Here is a 21227-nt window from a genome sequence, read left to right on the forward strand (position 1 = left end):
ATATATATAAAATACATATAAAGGTAAATAAATAAGTTTGTAAAAATTCTGATATAAACATTTGTGATTTTTAAAATTCACCTTCAATTTATCAGAAAAATAAAGATTACATTTCTTCATTAGTGCAAAGACTGAATCATTCAATGAACTCCATTTGGAATAGATATGCAGTAGGCAATGAATTGTGTACTTCTGTCTTACTATTTGTAATTTGTGGCTATTATTGTTTCCTTGTTCATTTGGTTTTGTGAGACTGAAGAAGTCATGTTCACAGGACTTTAATGAACAGTCAAGGTTTTTCCCTTATGATATCATTTACATACAAAAACAAGCATGACACAAATATATTGGAATATCACGTATTCCAACACAATATGTAAATGTGTGACACTGTTCACATTAAACTTACATGATGATAAAGACCAATTATATGTCATAAACCTGGAATAAAATTCTGTGAATACTACAGTGAATATATAGAGAAGGTTGATAGACCTTAAGTTGTTTTAAAAAATGAAACAAAGAGTTAAAAAATCTAAAACTGACCCCAAATGAACATTTGTAATTCTAATATTCTATATAACTATAATTACATTTTATGTTAAATTTTAAAAGCATTTTAAAGTTTATTAAATAAAACAGAAGTCAGCAAACTTTTCCCAGAAAGGGCCAAATAGTAAATATTTCAGCCTTGAGGGCCATACAGTCTCTATTGCAACTAATCATCTCTGCTTTATAGTGCAAAAGCAGCCATAGATAACACATACAAACGTGCTTCACTGTGCTCCAATAAAACTTATTTACGAAAGAGGCCGTAGGCCAGATTTAACCCATTGGCTGTAGTTTGCTGACCCCTTTCGTAGAAAATCAAACTCAAAAACACTGATTTTTTAGGTACTTCAATAACTAGCCTAAAGAAGAAGACATTATGTAAATGTTTAATGCTCTGAGAATTAATGAAGCCATGAATGAGTAGGGAAAATAAAACCTTGTGCTCAGAAACAAATGCCATTACGATTCAATGTCTAATTAGTGGTTAGCAGTCTGCTTTCCTAATTGGGGCAAAATTCCAAGAGGGCAATCCAGAGCCTTATTAAGACCTACGCTTGCAAACTAAAACCAATAAGATGAAAGAAAATAAAGAGATCTAGAAAAGAGAAAGTGAGTTTTCAATCTAAGATGGCTAACAAAAAATGATACCTTTTTGTGTTGTTTCTATAGTATTTTCCACAGGAGTAAGAAACGTCTTTACTATCTCTGTAACCTAGAGCCTAGGGCAGCGGTTCTCTACCTGTGGGTCGCGACCCCTTTGGCGGTCGAATGACCCTTTCACAGGGGTCGCCTAAGACCATCCTGCCTGTCAGATATTTACATTAAGATTCATAACAGTAGCAACATTACAGTTGTGAAGTAGCAACGAAAATAATTTTATGGTTGGGGCCACAACATGAAGAACTGTATTTAAAGGGCCAGAAGGTTGAGAACCACTGGCCTAGGGTATAGTAGATGGTCAGTAAACTTTATATGAAGTATACATGTAGATGCTTTCTATGGCAAAATATGTCTTTCGTTAATTCCCACAAAATGATGGCACTCTGATGCACAACTTAACTTTAAGATCCTCCTATGAAGTTAAAATGTTCTGTTGTTTTATATCATCAGTCACACTTTGATTGTAAAGATGAATTTTTGCCTAAATTAGAACATGACCTACTAGTACTTCTCAAATAGCATAAGTGGAAACATGGGTTTACTTATCACTGTAACGCTTTGACTTGGACAAAGAAAAACAACTGTACACATCAAAATTGGTTATAAAACCAGAGTTATAATTATTTTTGAAATGCAGAATTAGTTGTAGTTTAGTTGTATAAATTTAATTATAAATAGATTATAGACTCAAATCAGTTTTCAACTGAAAGAAGTGTACTTGGCTATTCATGATTTAAAATATCAAAAGTGACCAAAATGCTAATTTCAAAATATATATATAAATTAATTGTTCTTCAAAGTCTGAATATTTGAAAAATACTAGAAAAAATAAACCATTCACAAACAATATTTACAAATTTTGTCTATGGCTCCAAAAAATAAACAAAAAAAATAAAACATCCCCAAAACACAGTAACTCCACACAGTGGAAGAAATTAATTTTCATATAAATTACTATATAAATCATACTTTTCCATGATGTATGTAACAAGCTGTAAACAATTAATTTACTTTAGCAATGTAAAATTCTCTATCTTTACTTTTATATAATATTTTCACATTTCAAAGCAAAATACTAAGTTTAACAATGATAAAAACAAAGTTTTAAAGAATGTTATTTGCTTTTGGATCAGTAACTAGACATTGACAGACAAAAGAAAGCCACATACAGTTATGCACTCAAACAACACACCGCCTTAATTTGCCATTATTACAAGCACAACATTAACATTAGATACAAATGTAAATAGTAAACATTTTTGATTAGAGGGCAAGCGAAAGATGTACCAGAGTAAAATATTTAAAATTGGAATAGGACTATGGTTCAAAATTCACTTGTAAAAAAATAAATACATATAAAACCATTATATATATTACAGTACTTGAAATTGAATGGATTGTACTTCCAAACTATCATATTTAATAACACAAGCCAAGATGACCAATGGTCTCCTTAAAAAATAATGAGAAGACATAGTGTGCATCATAATTCATAAAAAAAGGAAATGAAAGTAAAAAGGACACAGTAAAACAAAACACCAAGGTTAAGAATAAGAATACTATCGTACCGAATTCCATGGTCCCCGATGCCATGAGACATCATCAGGGCAAGCATGAACATGACATTGTGCCACGCTAGGTGGCTTGTTCAAGATTTCACAGTTTTGCTCCTGTGACATTTGGCCGTTGGGAAATTGACATATTACAAATCTTGATTTTATTCCTCCTCCACATGTTTGTGTACACTAAAAATAAGAAGAAAATTCAAAACTATGTGGCTTGAAAGAGAATATGATATTGCTTTATTCAATGTTTAATATATAATTAGTAATGCTACAGTTTAAAGTTTATCCTTTCTTCATAATTGTCAACATTTCTTCCTGGGCAAAAAGTAAGTCAAAGTATTGCTTCTATAATTTAAAAAAATAGACAAAATTTTGAGAATTAGTACCATAAGATAGTTTAATAAAATATGAAGGATCTATAATATAGACTCTTGCTAGGTTAAGGACCTGGCAAAACTGATTTACTTAAGTAATAAGTTTTAACTACATAATGTACAGTGTCTTATCAATAGATTACTCTGTAGCTATGAAAGCTAATAAGGCAGATCTAAATTTATACACATGGAAAGATGTTCAGTATATATTACATAAAGACAGCAGGTGGCAAAGCAGCCTGGGTAATATGACCCTATTTCTAGAGCACTATAAAACAGAAGTCTGGCAGGAAATGTATCAACATGTTAAAAGTTCTCATCCTATATAATAAAAGCCTAATATGATAAGTGTCTGGTTGTCTGTTCAATCAATCAAAGCGTAATATGCTAATGATATGCTAAGGCCACTCAACCACTCACTATGACGTGCACTGACCACCAGGGGGCAGACAGTCAACCGGTTGACCAGTCGCTATGACATGCACTGACCACCAAGGGGCAGACATTCCGACCCGTAGGTTAGCTTGCTGCTGGGGTCTGGTTGATTGGGACTGAGCAAGACAGGCCAGACACACTCTGGAGCCCTCCCATGGTCCCTCCCTAGCTGGCCAACCTCCCGTGTCCCTCCCCGGCCCCAATCATGCACTGGTGGGGGTCCCTCAGCCTGGCCTGTGCCCTCTCACAATCTAGGCTGAGGGGACTCCCCCCACCCTCCGGAGTGTATGAATTTTGTGCACAGGGCCTCTATTCTCTACATAATTTTTCATATTACTTGACTATTCACAATAAACATATCTAAGTTGAGAAAGATACATGTTACTTGATATATATATAAGCTATTGGTCAGAAGTGTATCTTTAAAAATAATTTTCAAATTTCCTATGAAACAAAAACATTTGACTAATTAAATTAGGTGGTTTATTTTATTCATCCAATGCCAATTTCTTTCTCATTCTTCTCACCCATAATACAGGCAAGATTGGTATTCATTATAACCATTTTAAAAATTATCTTCAGATCCAAAGTAACTAGAAGAATGCCAGGACAAAAATAAAGTGCTCAATAATCGTCAACTCTCTGTTTAAGAGATTCATCAAATGAGTGGTTCAGTAATAAGATATAAACATGGCCTATATATCAATTTAATTTTCTAAGAAATTAAGACATTAATATACTAATTTTAGAAAGGCATTAGATTCATAGACATATTGCCTAGCCTTATTAGATTCTGTTTTAAAATCTGGAGTATATATTTCCTGTCATGAGTGAGTGATATATACCATCCTATATAATAAAAGCCTAATATGCTAAGTGTCTGATTGTTTGGTTGGCCATTCAACCAAAGTATAATATGCTAATGATATGCTAATGATATGCTAAGGCTACTCAACTACTTGCTATGACGTGCACTGACCACCAGGAGGCAGATGCTCCGACTGGTAGGTTAGCTTGCTGCTGGGGTCTGGCCGATCGGGACTGAGCGAGATGGGCCGGACACGCCCTGGAGCCCTACTGTGGTCCCTTCCTGGCTGGCCAACTTCCTGTGTCCCTCCCTGCCCCGATTGTGCACCAGTGGGGTCCCTCGGTCTGGGCTGCTCCCTCTTGCATTCCAGGACCCTTTGGGGGATGTTGGAGAGCCGGTTTCGGCCCAATCCCACAGGTCAGGCCAAGGGACCCCACTGGTGCACAAATTCGTGCACCAGGCCTCTAGTGATAGGATATCTATGAGCAGAACACGGTTTTAGTAACTCAATAAAAAATTTAAAAAAAATCTTTCTTCATAGTGTAGTGAAGTAAGATTACCCATCAGTTAACAGTAGGAAGTGCTTAACTTCTGGTCTTCAGAGATGTCGTACTTCTCCACAAGTTTAAGAAATGCTCTGACTTACTTCTCCCCAGCTCCCGTAGTTCCACTGTGGACAGGGTCCTGTGTCACAATGCTTTGCCTCGGGGGGTTTGGCAGCCACATCACAGTAATGGGCACTCTGTCCGTTTTCATCCTGGCAGACCACAACCCGACGCTGAACGCCGCCAGCACAGCTGCTGGAGCACTGACAAGACAAAACACAACTACAGATCCACATCATGAAGTTACATGGTGAAAAAAACGATGATTTTGACTCAAATTCAAACTCCCCACAGAAAAACTCCCTTTGTTGGAATCATAATTTGAATTGAGAAAATACGTCAGAACACTTGAGCTTTCGTAGGGGTGCATTAGAGTTTGTTGATGAAAAGGTGACTGTGTTTTTGTGTTTGTTTTTTACTATTCTTGACTTTTTAATTTTCATATACATTGCAGAAACAACTTATCAGTCTCAGTCCCCCACAAGGAGTCAAAGTTTGACTGGTATTTCATGGAGTCTATATGCCAATTTGGGGAGAATTTGCATCTGTATAATGCTGAGTCATCAAATCCATGAAAAAGAGATATCTTAAAAAAGCTTGCAATAGGAAATTCACCTTTTTCCTAAGTATTAAGTAAAAAGGAATTAACATTTTTAAGGTCTCAATATGAAGGAATAACTAGTGTTAAGTTACTTAACTTTTATATTGTGTTTATTTTGTGTCATTAATCGCATGTAAATTATGAAATACAATCGTACCTTCTGTAGTTTATCATATTTTTACACCAGCCTGCTGCACTGCTACCAATTTCTGGGTTTGGTTTTTTCAAAAACCTTTGTAGTCTTAAAAGATTTTCCTTTTGCTTTTATTAAAATGGACTGTAATCTGATTGTTTTTAAGTGCATTCTTCTGTAAGCATAACATCACATTAGTATAATTCAATAAGAACTCTGGGGATTTGTTATCTATATCAAAACTTGCTTAATCCCTTTAAGATTTAAATTATTGATCTTCAGATAAACCTAGCATTAAAAGCATTTGATGTCATTACATACATATCCGTTAAAAGGCCATAATATAACAAAATTACAGAATTAATATAACTCAATAAAGATGGCTTACCGATCCCCATGGTCCTGTTCTCCATTGGTTTCCTCTGATTGATGGATGGACCCCCCACTTTTCATTATCTTCTGGTTTGTGAGTTAATGGAAAATTCCTGCCTGGAAAATGGTTTGGCTGCTCAGAGGAACTCGGAAAGTTGCTGTACGAGGGCTGGCAGGCTGCCACATTGCATTCTTGTTCTGCTGAAGGGCGAACGTCAGGGTCACAGTGATTCTCATTAATTGGCTGATGGTACTTGATGCATAAAACTTGCCGATTTGTTTTTCCATGGCCACAGGAAGCTGAACACTGATCACAAATTTAGACAACATCCGTAATGTAGTAAACTACAAGCTTATACTCAAAATTAAATTTTTTTATTTTTTTATTTTTCAATTACAGTTAACATTCAATATTATGTTAGTTTCAGGTGTACAGCACAGTGGTTAAACATTTATATAACGTATGAAGTTATCCCTCCCCCATAAGTCTAGTACCCACCTGGCACATTAAGAGTTATTACAATATTTTGACTATATTCCCTATGCTGCATTTTACATCCCCCGTCACTATTTTATAACTGCCAATTGTACTTCTTAATTATATTTAAATTGTTCATTTCATTTTTTTTCTCATAAAAATACTTACAGGTGACCAATCCCCTGTTTGCCACTCCCCACAAGGGCTAAAACAGATGGAGATTTCAGCAGGTCGAGGTATATGTGCGCAATATGATTCATCTGCTATTCCGTCATGAGCATCGCGGCAGCTTACATAGCGGGCTTGGTTGCCTCTTCCACAAGATGCGGAGCACTTAAAAAATTGAATGATACCAAGGTGTTATATAGTACCTCTCCTACTTCCCATACACATAGCTGTTGCTCCAATTTCTAAAACATCAAGTTTCTTGAAAAATCAAATCACAAATGTTATCACCTGGCATCCCTTCTGAGTCAATGACAGGGCAGTGGATACCCGAGTCAGTTTAGATCATAAATTTCACAAATTAAACATTTATGGTAATGAGAATAAAACACTCAATCAACTTCCTGGAATACTGATTATTTGCAAATTAGAGATATTAAAAGCATTTTATATAAGAAAACACTAAGATATTTATTTAAAACTAGAGGCCCGGTGCATGAAATTTGTGCACAGGGGAGGGTGTGTACCTCAGCACCCTCTCCAATCTGGGACCTCTCGAGGGCTGTCAGACATCCCTCTCACAATCCAGGACTGCTGGCTCCCAACCACTCACCTGCCTGCCAGCCTGATCACCCCCTAATGACTCCCCTGCCAGCCTGATCGATTCCTAACTGCTCCCCTGCAGGTCTGATCACCCCCAACTGCCCTCCCTTTCAGGCCTGGTTCCTCCCAACTGTCCTCCCCTGCCAGCCTGATCACCCCCCACAACTGTCCCCTGCCGGCTCTCTTCGTCCACATGGGGGCAGCCATCTTGTGTGTTGGAGTGATGGTCAATTTTCATGTTACTCTTTTATTTGATAGGATATCTTAAAAAGCCTAAGTAATAGAGTAGATATGAACCCATCATTGATTCAGAGAATATGCAAAGGTTTAAAATATATACCACATATGCTTAAAGCAAAGCTTTCAGTTTTGAAAAACATGAAAATGTCAGTAGTTTAAATCAAGGCTGATAAAAAGCTTCATGTCCCATCTGCTTCTCCTCACAACCTGTGACATATTACCCCCATTTTGTAGATTAGATAATAGAAAACCTAAGAATACCTCAGTCCTTGAAAAGCACAGCAGGATTTAGCCATTAAATTACCTATTTCTAAACCCCAAACTCCTTCCAACCATCAAAATACCTGAGAATGAATGCAGACATTAATTTGGCAAATCTGTAGCAACCACTTTGGCGATGCCTGAAAGCCTCCAATAGTAGAAATACTGTACCGCCCAATAAAATTCACTTACTGGAGTCCAAGAACCATATCGCCACTGTGCTGTCTTTCCCATGGGAACAGCTGGTAACGAAGTGGTCCCAGTTTTAAGAATAACTGGGCAAGATATCATGATGCAGTCCTGTTCAAAAGAAAAATGGATCTTATAAAACATCAATTAACTAATCACTCTGATGTATATTAAATCCTATGCTTCATTTCTTCTCCCACATACCTAATTCAAGCACAGTTCCTACTCAATTGCACACAAACAATGTAAAGGGTTGTCTCCCAATCCCCCCCTCCCAAAAAAAAGTATAAAGTACTATCAAGGGCTTGAAGTGGATAGTATGACTCTGACTCCTCAAGTCTGGGTTGTTTTGTTCTGATGGTTGAAAAAGAAAAGAGCAACAGTCCTTCAAAAATATCACTGAACTGAAACATTTTGAATGAACACACACTACCTTAAAAAGTACCACACACTTTAAAAGTTCATGGTATTTATAATATTGTCTTGCTTCTACAATTCAAAGGATGGAGATATACTTTAAATGAGTGATCCAATGGCAGATAAAGAATAAAAAAAGCATTACTAAAGCTATAAGGCTGGCAAAACCAATGACAATAAGTTCTCTCTGGCGAGTATGCACACACACGTTCATAAGGCATATCGTGGGGAAAATACATGTGGAAGTAATTTTAACACATCAATAATCCTCCTGCATCATAAATCTTTCTTTTCTAAAATCCAGGAAGAGGTGTCCTTTACCTGCCTGTCACTGGGGCGACTAGCTCCATAGCACAGTCTGTCATCCAACACGGCACTGAGCAGCGCATCCACACACTTCACAGCACGCATCTGATACCCATGCCCACAGGTGGCTGTGCACTGAAGGACAGAAGCAGGTAGCGAACACCTTCATTATTTAAAAATGACAAAAACTTAAATTTTTAATAAATGCAGTTAATATACTTTCAGTAGATCTTTTTAATAGTTTTTGATACCAGATTCTAGACTAAATATTAGTAAGTTTACTCTCCTTATATATTTATTCAAATTTATATACATACTAATGAAGTACTGAAGTTTAAATGGGCAGTTATTATTGTATCTTTAAAACACAATTATGTGAAAATATCAATAGAGACCTAACATTGTAGAGGCAGAGTCAATAGACTTTAGGTAAACTAAATACTTTTCCCCCAAAATCTAGCTGGTGCATGTATGTCATTTAGTAGGCTAAATTGGTTAACTGAAATACAGTGTTGGAGCAGAGCTCTGTGGATATCCTGGATTGTCAGAAAGATACACAGGTGGGTCCCTAGAGTAAATGAAGCCTGAACTATCACTAGAGGCAAATGACAAAACTGAAGCTATACTACTCTGGGCACATCATGAGAGGGCGGGGTTTTTTTGGAAAAGAATGATGTGGGGAAGAATGGAAGGCAACAGAAAAAGTGGAAGACTAAATATCAGATGGATTGATTCCATAAAGAAGCCATTGATATGAGTCTACAGAGCTGAGCAGGATGCTAAAGATAGTCACTGTGGACATCACCCATTCATAGGGTCCCCGGGAGTCCGGGCTGACTCACTAGCATGTAACACACACATGCTGAGTAAATTCCAAAGAGATATAGAAGGAAGAGCATTAAGACAAAGTCAAAGGGAAGATGGGAGAAGGTTTCCCATCAACTGTGGCAACCTGCCACAGGATAATAAAGTGCCCCCCACCCCTTGTCCAGCCTGACTACCGCTCATCCTGCACGTTCCTAGCTTCCTTGTTGGCAAACCTTCTAAACAATGCCTGTTCTACATACAGCAAAGATAATTAGAAACAACATGAAAATATTTATAAACAAAGCTGATGAAAGCATAAAATGTGTGGCATCTTGGTTAACAAAAGTAAATTCAAAGCCAAAGTTGAAATATTTACCAGAACAAATTAATAGTAATACTGAGAAAATTTTGCAGATAAGGGTTTACTGTTGCAGTGGTATTTTTCCAACAAATCAATCAAATTTAGCTGCATCTACTAAAAGAATAAATATACCACACAGTTTGTGCTATTCTGTAAAGACAGATTAAATCAGAAAAACCCTTATCATATACTCACAGAACCCCAGGGTCCGACTTGCCAGGAAGCACATGTATGAAGCTCACATGGTCTCAGGGATTCGGGTTTGGTACTTGGATTACAGAAGCCGTCACTCAAATGATCTTCATTGAGTTCACACCACACCTGTCGCCGCTTTGTTCCTTTTCCACATGTAACAGGACACTGTAAGAACATCACTGACCATTACTTATTTTCAATATTAATCAATGCAATGCCTTACAAAATGACACAATGATTCATTTGCATATTAAAATGCAGCCAAAAGACCATTCCTAAGGACGTTTTTTTCTCTTCATTCCTCTAGAGATATTCACTGGGTGAGATCAGCCACCAACACTTGCTGCCCAAATCCCAGTGCAACATCTCTTTGTCCTAGAAACAAAGGTACAAAAATAACCCTAGAACAAGTATGTATCTTATGCTATGGTGGACAGTGGGACTTTCTTAGGAAAATGGTTACAGATTAAACACCAGTTAAGGTTACTGTTAGCCAGACACTGTAAATATTTTAAGAACAAACCAAACCACTTACTAATTTTTATTGCCATGACAACCATGTTATTTGCAAAGTGAAATAAAATAAAATGAAGTAGTTTTGAATTACATAAAGCCTTATATTGCAAAGCTTTCCTACACAGTATCATAATAACTCTAAGCCTCGTGTGTTTAATGTTACCTCACTCCACTCACTGGTAGCCCAACTGGGACAGGGAAATTCATTGCAATTCTCAGTCATCACGTGGGGAAGCTCTTGGCATTCTCTGTCAGCAAGCCGGTGGCCAAAGTGATTTATACAATAAGATTCTCGAGACCTTTCCCCTCCTCCACAACTCCTGGAACACTGAAAAACAAACAAAAAAGTGGTGGCAAATTGCGGGGGAGGGGGGAAGAGACCTTAATAAAAGTATGCTTTAGAGCAGTGGTTCTCAACCTTCCTAATGCCGCAACCCTTTAATACAGTTCCTCATGTTGTGGTGACCCCCAACCATAACATTATTTTCGTTGCTACTTCATAACTGTAATTTTGCTACTGTTATGAATCGTAAATATCTGATATGCAGGATGTATTTTCATTGTTACAAATTGAACATAATTAAAGCATAGTGATTAATCACAAAAACAATATGTAATTATATATGTGTTTTCCGATGGTCTTAGGCGACCCCTGTGAAAGGGTAAACATTTCTATATGTGACACGGCACCAGAGTTAAGTTAGGGTTTTTCAAAATGCTGACACGCCGAGCTCAAAAGGTTCGCCATCACTGTCTTAGGCGGCCCCTGTGAAAGGGTCGATCAACTCCCAAAGGGTCGCGACCCACAGGTTGAGAACCTCTGCTTTAGAGAAACAAATATTTAATTAGGAAAAAATGAGTAACTTTTCTTAAGGAATACTTTTTCTTTGTACCTGGTACCATTCCGAATAATGCCACCTTGTTAACACGCAGTCGCCATGGCAGGGCTCTCGGGTCGGAGGTTTCAGTTGGTCACTGCAGTAGTGGTCATCTACTGGGACAGTCTGTCCTTTATGCACGGAATACTTCATGCAGTGGACGTCCAAGGACCTGTATCCTTGACCACAGTGGGATGAACATTCACTTTTGCCGACGATGTGCCACCTAGCGGGAAGGATGCTAATACACTTAGGAGGTGTGACAACTGATGCATCTTAAAAATCGAACTCAGAGAAGCTCATGCATACGATTCAGTTTTTAAAATTGTGTGAAAGTTGATAAGCAAGCCATCTGAAAATATTTTGTATGTCATTGAATTCTAAATAAAAAATTCTTAGAGATCATACTTTCATTTTATCGATGAGAAAATGAGTCCCAGAGGTGTTGTGTATTCAAATGGTATAAGCACTTGAATTTTTTTTTGTTAGAAATATTACTTTTTCCCCCAAAAAAACTGAACTTGCTCTCCACTTAGATAAAAATGAAGCTGGTCTGGTGAAAGCTGGAGATAGGAGCCAGCACTATACCTATTGACCCTGGCTCTGGGGGGTGGCTTTGCAACCCCAAGCTTTGCCAAAAACTTTTGAAAAGAACTGATTTAGATCAAGATTACCCAATTATTTAGTGGCAATAATTGTATGACTAAGTCTATAACTGAATATATCTGTCTCATAATCAGGTAGTGTCTTCCTAGGCAACCCTCTGTAGTTATGAATGGGGGATACTGAGGATCTGACTACTTAGACAAAGCCTTTGAAAGGTGGTAAAGGTTTTTGTAGAGCATGCCACATTTTCTTATTAATTCATGTGATCTACTCTTAGACATTTTCAGGGAAAACATTCTTTCCACAAGTAAAATCTTCAATTTTTTGCCAAATTATTCCGATTATGGTCCAGCAACCTATCAGGCAATAGTCGTGTTCCAGTATGACAAAGCATAGAACGCACGGAGTTCATCTCCATCCCCAACAGTATCTCAAGCATGTCATTGTGCCTCACTTCACTGCAATGCAGTGATGCAACTTATACGGGCAGTTCTCCCACAAAGCTTTCACTATATGCCTTCAAACGCCACCATAAACATATAAAAATTTTCATCCTTGCTGAGTGAAGGAGTTTCTGGCCATCCCCAATGTTAATTGTTACCCACTAGATGGGTTATTGTTCTTAGCTTCATTCTAAGACTAATCTCTCTCTCTCTTTCTCTCTCTCTCTCTCTCTCTCTCTCTCTCTCTCTCTCTCTCTCTCGCACACACACACACACACACACACACACACACACACACACACACGGAGCAAGGCGGCCAAACCCATCCTACCCCTCAGGGCCCACTGCTCGAGGTTCCCCCACCCAGACTTCGTGCAGGTCTGTGTGGCTCCCCACCCACCTGGAGATGGATTCCTCCAGGTGCCGGGCCTTCTGCTCATCCTCCTGCATCTGCCTCCTCATGTCTTTGTCCCCCTCTGAGGCTGAGGACGGAGTCCCCTCACACACACACACACACACACACACACACACACACACACACACACACACCATACACACAAAAAACCTATTGACGAGAAATTTAAGTTAGAAATGCAAACTTCCCCGCTATGGTCATGTTTCTTAATGCTTAATGGACAAAATTGATTTCTTTCTCTATTGATTCTCTAATCTTTAATAACTTTAAAAGTTCATTGGCTTATCAGTTATATGAGAATTACAAAATTATGCTACAAAATTTATTGTTTCAGATCCTAAACCATGGGTTTTCAGATTAGAGTTTATTTGTGTATATTTTACAGACAAATTTGTTTCTATTTCCTACACAAATATTAAGGCCTCTCTACTGGTATTCAGCAAATACTATGAACAAAAATTCAAACCAACTGCTGAGTTCCACCATAAGGCAGTGAGCCTGAAATTTCATAATGGCCTGGCAGGAACAGAGGATAGACATTAACTATATGCCCACTCTGGGCCAGTCACTGCACTAGAGGCTTTACATCTTCTCGATAATTTGCTTTACCCTGGTTACAGTATACATTGCTTACATTATTGCTCCTTTACCTTAGTTCACAGTCTGTATTGCATCTTTCAGTCACAAACAATGGAAGTGGTAGGTGGTCACATCTTTGATCAGGCACTACCATAAGATCACTCTTACGTATGCAGGTAATTTTTCTTCTATGAAGACCTTGGCCAATGTCAAATGAAAATTAAAGAGAAAACTCATATTAAGAAGATGTTCTGCAATTATTTAATTCTGATAGTAGCCTAAAGGATTCAGCTAAGAAAGCAAAACAATTCCACGCAGTATATAGGACAGACTAGCATATTAATCTAGTCAGGAATTACTTTCTATAATAAACTCAATCCTGAAAGACTCAGGGGTGTGCTTAGTGAAGAGATAAGAAAAGCGGGCAGGTATGAGTGGAGCAGATGGAAATGTATTATAGCTGGAAGGAGTGGTTGTGAGAGGAGAACTGAGTGGCCAGGTTGGCGCTGATGCTATACGGTACGCTATGTTATTGTTCTCCATTACTTGCTACCCTTTCCCCTGTAATAGAATTGCACATCTCCACTTGCCACAATGTTACTGTAACTTCCTGTGGGAGGAGCATGCTTCCCTGCCCATTGACATCGGGCTTATGCCAACCTACTGTAAGGGGATGTGGCCTATTCCAGTCCCAGGCAGAAGCTCTAAAGCCCTACATGTGTCTGCCTGCTCTTTCCTTCCCCTCCATCTCCAAGACAGCCCTCCCCAAATGGGCAGAGCTTTCAGCCTGGAGTCATGAATGAAAAAGGCATGGACAGATAGCAAAAGGTCAGTGGTTGTCAGAAGTTGAAGAGGGGATGGAGGGAGGGATTTCTTCAAGAGTGAAGGTATTCTTCATGATACTATAATAGTGAATACATGTCTCCATACATTTGTCAAAACTCATAGAATGTACAACAAAGACTGAACCCTAATGGAAACTATGGACTTTAGTTAATAATAATGCATTAATTGTACCAATTGTGCCATGCTAATACAAGATGTTAATAACAGGAATGGAGGTGGGGAGTGGAAGAAGAAAGACAGGAAATTTCTGCTCTATTTTTCTATAAACCTAAAACAACTCTAAAAATAAAGTCTATTGACTTGTTGTTGTTAATCCTCACCTGAGGATATTTTTCCATTGATTTTTAGAGAGTGGAAGAGAGGAGTGAAAGGGAAGAGACAGAGACAGAGACAGAGAGAGAGAGGTGAGAGAGATCCATCAATTGGTTGCCTTCCACACGTGCCCTGACCAGGGCCTGGGATTGAGCCTGCACTGGAGGTACATGCCCTTGACCAGAAGTGAACCCGGGACCCTTCAGTCCACAAGCCATCACGCTCTATCTCCACTGAGCCAAACCATCTAGGGGCCTACTGATTTTTTTTAAATGACATGGACACAGATATCAAACAAAGAAGAGTCAGCCAATTAAGAGCCAAAACAGTATGAGCAAGAAATAAACCTTTGTTGTTCTAAGCCACTGAGACTCATGTAACATAATCACAGCAAAAGTAAACTAAGAGAAGTGGTTGTAACGGGCCAGAGTACATTAAACTTCACACTTTCCGCACGGAGGAGACAGGAAAAAGTCTAAGCAGTCAGTGACATGATCAGATTTCTGTTTTATCAAAGTTCAAGGGCATACTTCCAGTTAGCTAAATGTGAACACACGTTTATCTCCACTCCTTCCTAAACACTAACTGAAATAACTCTTAAAGGCATATTGAAAAGGCACAAACCTAAAAGAACACAAAGACTAAAAAAGGAAACAAAGTATTGCAGGAAAAGGAAATTCTGAATATGAAAAGTAGATGGAAATAACTGTTTAACAAAGTCAAGAAAGCTGAAACTTAATCCTGAGTGGAGGGGGTAGGTGAATAAGAAACAAACCACTCATGCCATCGAATCCAAGAAAAGCCCAGAAATAAAGAAGACCAGGTTCCTCTGAGGCGGTGTGTGAGGGGTAGGCCTGAAAACAACGCAGAATTGATTGAAAAGTTTTTACAAAGAATGGTTCCACTCCTACCCTTCCTGTTGAAAGCAGCACTGTCCCACAAACACAGAATGTGAGCCACATATGTATTTTTACATTTTCTAGTATTCACATTAAAAAAGTAAAAAGATAAAGGTGAAATTAATATTTATATTTAACCCTTAAATATCTGAGAGATAATTTCAACATCTATCTATATATATAAAAGGCTATGCGACCGGCCCACTGGCCTACCACCACCGGCCGGTAGGTATGATGTGCATTGACCACCAGGGGGCAGATGCTCAACACAGGAGCTGCTGAGCAACAGCAACTTTGCAGAGTGCACTCCGGGACCCCTCGGGGGATGTTGGACAGCCGGTTTCGGCCCAATCCCCACAGGCCAGGCCGAGGGACCCCACCTGCCGGAGGGAGCCTGCTCACTCCATAGACACCCTTCAAGCCCCGGTGCCGCCCCAGGTGCGGCCAGCTGGGGAGGGACCACGGGAGGTTGGCTCCAGGGCGTGACTGGCCTGTCTCACCCAGTCCCACCCCGCCAGCCACCTTCTAATTAATTTCCTTTCAATGTGCATGAATCCGTGCACCAGGCCTCTAGTATCATTATAAAAATTATTGATGATATATTGTACGTTCCTTTTTTATGCTAAGTCTTCCAAATCCATTGTGTATTTCATAGAGAGCACATTTCAACAGACTAGCCTTGTGTGCCTTGTGGCTATCATAGCTCCAGAGAAGGTGAACCTGAGGGCACAGACCCAGCTGAAGGAAGCTGGGAAGCACTGCAATGAAGATAGGGGGTTAGGTAAAAGTCTTCCTTCTGAATGATGAGATCCAGACTGGACTGTCTTCATTTCTCTCTAGCTCCAAGCCAACTTTTAAGGTTCCCTGGTCCTCTCATTGACCTTCAGAAGATGGGAGGCCTCGCTGGTTTGGCTCAGTGTATAGAGCGTCAGCCTGTGGGTTGAAGGGTCCCAGGTTCAATTCTGGTCAAGGGCACATGCCCAGGTTGTGGACTCGGACCCCAGTAGGGGGCATGCAGGAGGCAGCCAATCAAAGATTCTCTCTCATCATTGATGTTTCTATCTCTCTCTCCCTCTCAGAAATCAATAAAAATATTTTAAAAAAAAAAGAAGAATATGGGAGAATTTCTCTCTTGGGAGACTCTTCACCCCAAGAGAAAAGATCCACTGACAATGACACTTGGGGGCATATCCCCAATGACATATAAAAAGGCTATTTAGTGACCCAATTACTCAATAATGAGGCCCCTACTTGACTTGTCTGACCCACACAGGACTTTCAGCATTTTAGTGTTAATAATGAAAAAGCAAGAAAGGATCAGCAGACATTTTAGGAAAACCAATAATACAGTAGAGACCAAAATAAAAATGCAACTAAAATGAAACAGGTATGTCAGGGAGCACAATAAAACTTGCAGACTAGGATTCATATTCTCAGAGACATGGATATTGTACCCATGAAACAAATCAAGATTTATGAGAAGAAATATTATGGAAACAATGTAAATAAGGAGAAGAAAATGGAAGATAAGTGATCAATCCAGGATGCTGAACATCCACATAATACAAATTTCGGGAAAATGGAAGAGAAATTTAATGTGAGAAAAAACTATCAAAGAAATAATGTGATAAATTTTCTCAAGCCAAAGGATATGTTTCCGAATTGGAATGGCATCCTATAAACCTAGGAAAATAGATGAAAGAAACACCCACATCAAGGCCCATTGTCCTGACATTTCACACCAGGAGAACTAAAGAGGGAATCCACAAAACTTCCACAATAGAAAGTATCACAGGAAATCAGAAAACAACCCAGAAAAGGAGGCTTTCAAAACTGTAAAGGAAAATAATCTAACTTAGAATTTTATACCAGCCAAACTATCAGCCAGGCGTGAGAAGAGAATAATGCCATTTTCAAATAGGAAAGGTCTCAAAAAACTATCTTCCTTTTCAGGAAAATACTGGGGGATATGATCTACCCAGTGGGTGAAATCAATCAAAAAGAGGAATTCATGGGATTTAGAAAACAGGAAATCCAACACAAAAGAAAGCCGAACAGATTTCCTTGAATAATAATGAAAGTAAAGCACAAGATGACAGCCATGTAACAGACTGAAAAAGCAACACTAATTAGAACAAGAGAAAAGAGGACCAGGGTAGCTATAAATGAAGAATAATTTAAACCGATAGATGAAACTAACAGACAAAATGTATAGTTCTCACCAAAAGTTTGGGGACTGTTAACTAACAGAAGAACAAGGAGACAAATAAAACTGAGGAAACTTAACTTTAGAAAAACCAAAAGTTACACACACACACAAAAAAGAGAGAATATTAATCATAGTATCACAATGTGGCAATAGTAGCTCCTTTTTCCTTGCACACAGTTGTATAAGAGACCTCTCCTGGTTCAGATCCCCCAAACCATCCGACCGTGTCTTGTCCAACCCTCCATTTCGGATCTTGTTATTCTTTGCTTGGTGTGTTCACATTTAGAACACTCCTTCATTCCCCTGTTCCATGGATGTGTTCCTAGCTTCCCACATTCACTGCCACGGACCAGCTCACCCATTCAGTCCTCAAAACCTCCATTCTCTCCTGTGAAGCACATGCAGGGTCTTCCTGGGGAAATGAATTCCTTCTCCTCTGTGTCATTGAAGCTCTCTCTTCCTACTGCCAGCATCTATTCCAGCCGGCCTGGCATCATCTTCCTCAGTCTCCACCCTCCCCTGAGACACAGCCCAAACAGGAGAACCTGGTTCCCATACAGCCATCCTGGGCGCCCCTGTGCCAACTCCACAGGGGCCGCAACTCCTTTGGCACCTTGACGTCATTGTGTTAGACTGTCCCTCCCATCCCCATCATCTGTGGTCACTGCTTCTGGCCACCCACCTTCTCTCAGCTCATGTCCATACTGTCCTTAGTAGCATCCTCTCCTCTGACCCACTGATCCCCTAAATCCTAAACGTCTCTCTAGTCCCCATGGGAACTCCTTTTCCGTTCTACACAAACTTCCCTGTACCTTCAGATGTAATCTCCTCATGGAGTGCTCCCTCCACCTTTTCTGTGGTCCTCTCTGTCTCTACCATTTATTTACCATTATAAAGTAAGGTCATCTACTCAGACTCTATTTCATCCACTAGACTTTACAACTTGAACACAGAATTGGGGTCTTATTAATAACCTGAAACAAAGTAGTCTCTCAATAAATGTTTACTGATTTGAACAAACAGTATTGCACAAATTACCTATCCTTAATTACAGAGCATTAAAGACGCCAGTCTTTTCATTTTCTGTCCCTACTGTAAACTTTCCATTTCCCACTATGCTCCTTTCAGTGATGCATGCTATCAGTACAAACATACATTTCTTGTGGCCACAGAAGGAAAAGAAAAGCATGAAAGAATGTTTGGCACTCTAGCACTAAAAGAAAGAGAAGGGGCTGGGGAAGTGTGTGGAGGGGGGTTATTTCACTGGGAAACAAGTTAGAGAAACTTTCTGTGACTGTGAGACAGAAACTGTGAAGAGAAAGGAAAGGAATGATAATGCAGAATGTTCAAATGGGTAGAGCTAAGTGAGGCTAAGTATAAAAAAAAATGAGTGAAGAGAAAAATAGGAAGGGAAAAGATAGGGAAGCTTTGTATGTCTGTGCGGTATACATGTGTGTGGACAGTGGGGAGAATTCTGCCAGACCAATACAAGTCAGACTCAAAAGTAACCCAAATTATACCCGCCTGCACAAACTTTTGTCTCTTTTAATGCCAGTGTACCTTGGCACATTCTGGTACAGTCTTGCCATGGTCCATATGGGTCCCACGTGAACTGGTCTCTCTTCTCTTCCACAGGGATATTGAAGGAATAACGTACATCAGGGTTGTACAAATTACCCACACACAAAACCTCAATACAAATGCACAGGAGCATACAATTAATTCATAAAAGACATATTCCTACAAGGTATCATTTTATTTTTAATAATAACCACAAAGCGCTTCATCATCACAGTTTACTAATATGATTAAAGCTAAGCCTTTTTAATGACTACTGAGAATTTACCTGCAAAACAAGTTCTTCTTCTAGCCGATCAGTACTGTTGATTCGTTCAGTTGAGCTGTTTGAACCACTGTATTCAAAAATGGCTCCTTGTACGTGGATTTCTTTCTTTGCCATACTTACAACAAAATTTCCATTCAAAAGAAAGTTCCCTTGAGTGTCAGATAATGCTGTAAAAGAATGGTACTCATGAAACAGCAAAACCAGTCACCAGCACAGGAAATTTTTTAACTTTTAAAATTCAAATCCTTTTGAAATGAAGAAAGTAAATACTTGAGTCGATAAACTTTGTTACTACAATGTGGTACCCTTTATTTTACTACAATGGAGGGACCCCTCAGCCCTACACTTTTCTATCTGCGGTGGAACCTTCTTCTGCAATCGTGCAGCTTCGGGAGGACATACAAAAGTGGGAAAACAGAAAGAAGCCATGGGCCCAGCAGCAAGATCAGCTAAAACAATCCTGGCCATCAGTGGCAAGGAAAGGAAGAGCCGCTGAACTGCGGCAACATTCCATTTACACTTATCTTGGAAAAAATGTACACAGCTTTAAAACTGTAAGGTCAGAAAAATAAAAAATAATTTTTTTAACTTTAGGGTCAATGTTCGAAAGGCATGTGATGACTACACGATTCTCTATATAAATGCCTGGATCTTTTTCATGGAGACGCATGCTGTTATTGTGCGTAAATTGCTTTATGCATTTTTAATTTTCAAGAGGGTATATAATATGTTAAATTTTACACTAACAAAAATGCCATATTAACCAAATCCTTTTTGCGGCTTTACTTATATTATAGTTCCCAGCTGAACAATAGCCTGTTTGGAAAACGTTTGTTTGGTCTTTCAAGGAACCTCATCTAGGACATACAAGTTACCTGTATGGCTAATTTCATAATAAATTCTACACCCCTTGAAAAAGCTACCTAGGTATTTATCATTTTGATATTTCTCTGTCTGTATGGACTATTATGAGTGTCTTTATATACTCCACTAAATTCAATGAAGAACCAATAAAGTTCTACATTTATCCTACAAAATGGAAATTGCCCCATATAAGTCTGCACTTTGGCCAAAGTGGGTAGGCCTATTTAAGGAAGTATCAGTTACATTAAAACTAAGGGAAATGAGTAGAACATGACTGAGAAATACTGTATACATTTTACTACTTTTAGTTACCAAAGCACATTTCATAAATACATGTTTTAGAAATATCTTCTTGTTCGTTTTTGTTCATTTCAATTTAGATTTTAATATTGTCACTAGCAGTTCTCTTGCAAAGCATTTTGCTATTTTAATGGTGAACATTTCTAATTTTTAAACTTGGGCATTCCTAGGGAAGATACAATATCTATATTTAGAACCTAAGAGAGAGATATTAACTAAATGTAAAAGACTAATCAAATTATTTACACTTGATTTTCTTTGAGAATATTTTTGCAGTTTTACAAAAATTTACATAACATAAAATTAACCATTTTAAAGTGAACAATGTTGCACAACCATCATCTCTATCAGTTCTAAAACTTTTTCGTCCCCCCCCCCCCCCGCCCC

General features: G+C 38.7%; 1 protein-coding gene across 1 annotated transcript in view; it reads right to left on the reverse strand.

The window, feature by feature from the left end:
• Window positions 1-21227, reverse strand: part of ADAMTS20 (ADAM metallopeptidase with thrombospondin type 1 motif, 20) — a gene marked incomplete at its 5' end in the record, with an annotated part of 169537 nt that overhangs the window by 64477 nt on the left and 83833 nt on the right. The window contains 12 exons of the mRNA XM_005881718.2: window positions 2781-2957; window positions 5041-5202; window positions 6122-6412; window positions 6752-6916; window positions 8045-8152; window positions 8780-8899; window positions 10128-10292; window positions 10807-10971; window positions 11537-11747; window positions 13636-13762; window positions 19391-19520; window positions 19677-19843. Of these exons, the coding sequence (XP_005881780.1) occupies window positions 2781-2957; window positions 5041-5202; window positions 6122-6412; window positions 6752-6916; window positions 8045-8152; window positions 8780-8899; window positions 10128-10292; window positions 10807-10971; window positions 11537-11747; window positions 13636-13762; window positions 19391-19520; window positions 19677-19843 (1988 nt within the window). The remainder of the gene's footprint in view (window positions 1-2780; window positions 2958-5040; window positions 5203-6121; window positions 6413-6751; window positions 6917-8044; window positions 8153-8779; window positions 8900-10127; window positions 10293-10806; window positions 10972-11536; window positions 11748-13635; window positions 13763-19390; window positions 19521-19676; window positions 19844-21227) is intronic.

This window comes from Myotis brandtii, unplaced genomic scaffold (genome assembly GCF_000412655.1).
Source record: "Myotis brandtii unplaced genomic scaffold, ASM41265v1 scaffold686, whole genome shotgun sequence".
NCBI classification, from domain to species: domain Eukaryota; kingdom Metazoa; phylum Chordata; class Mammalia; order Chiroptera; family Vespertilionidae; genus Myotis; species Myotis brandtii.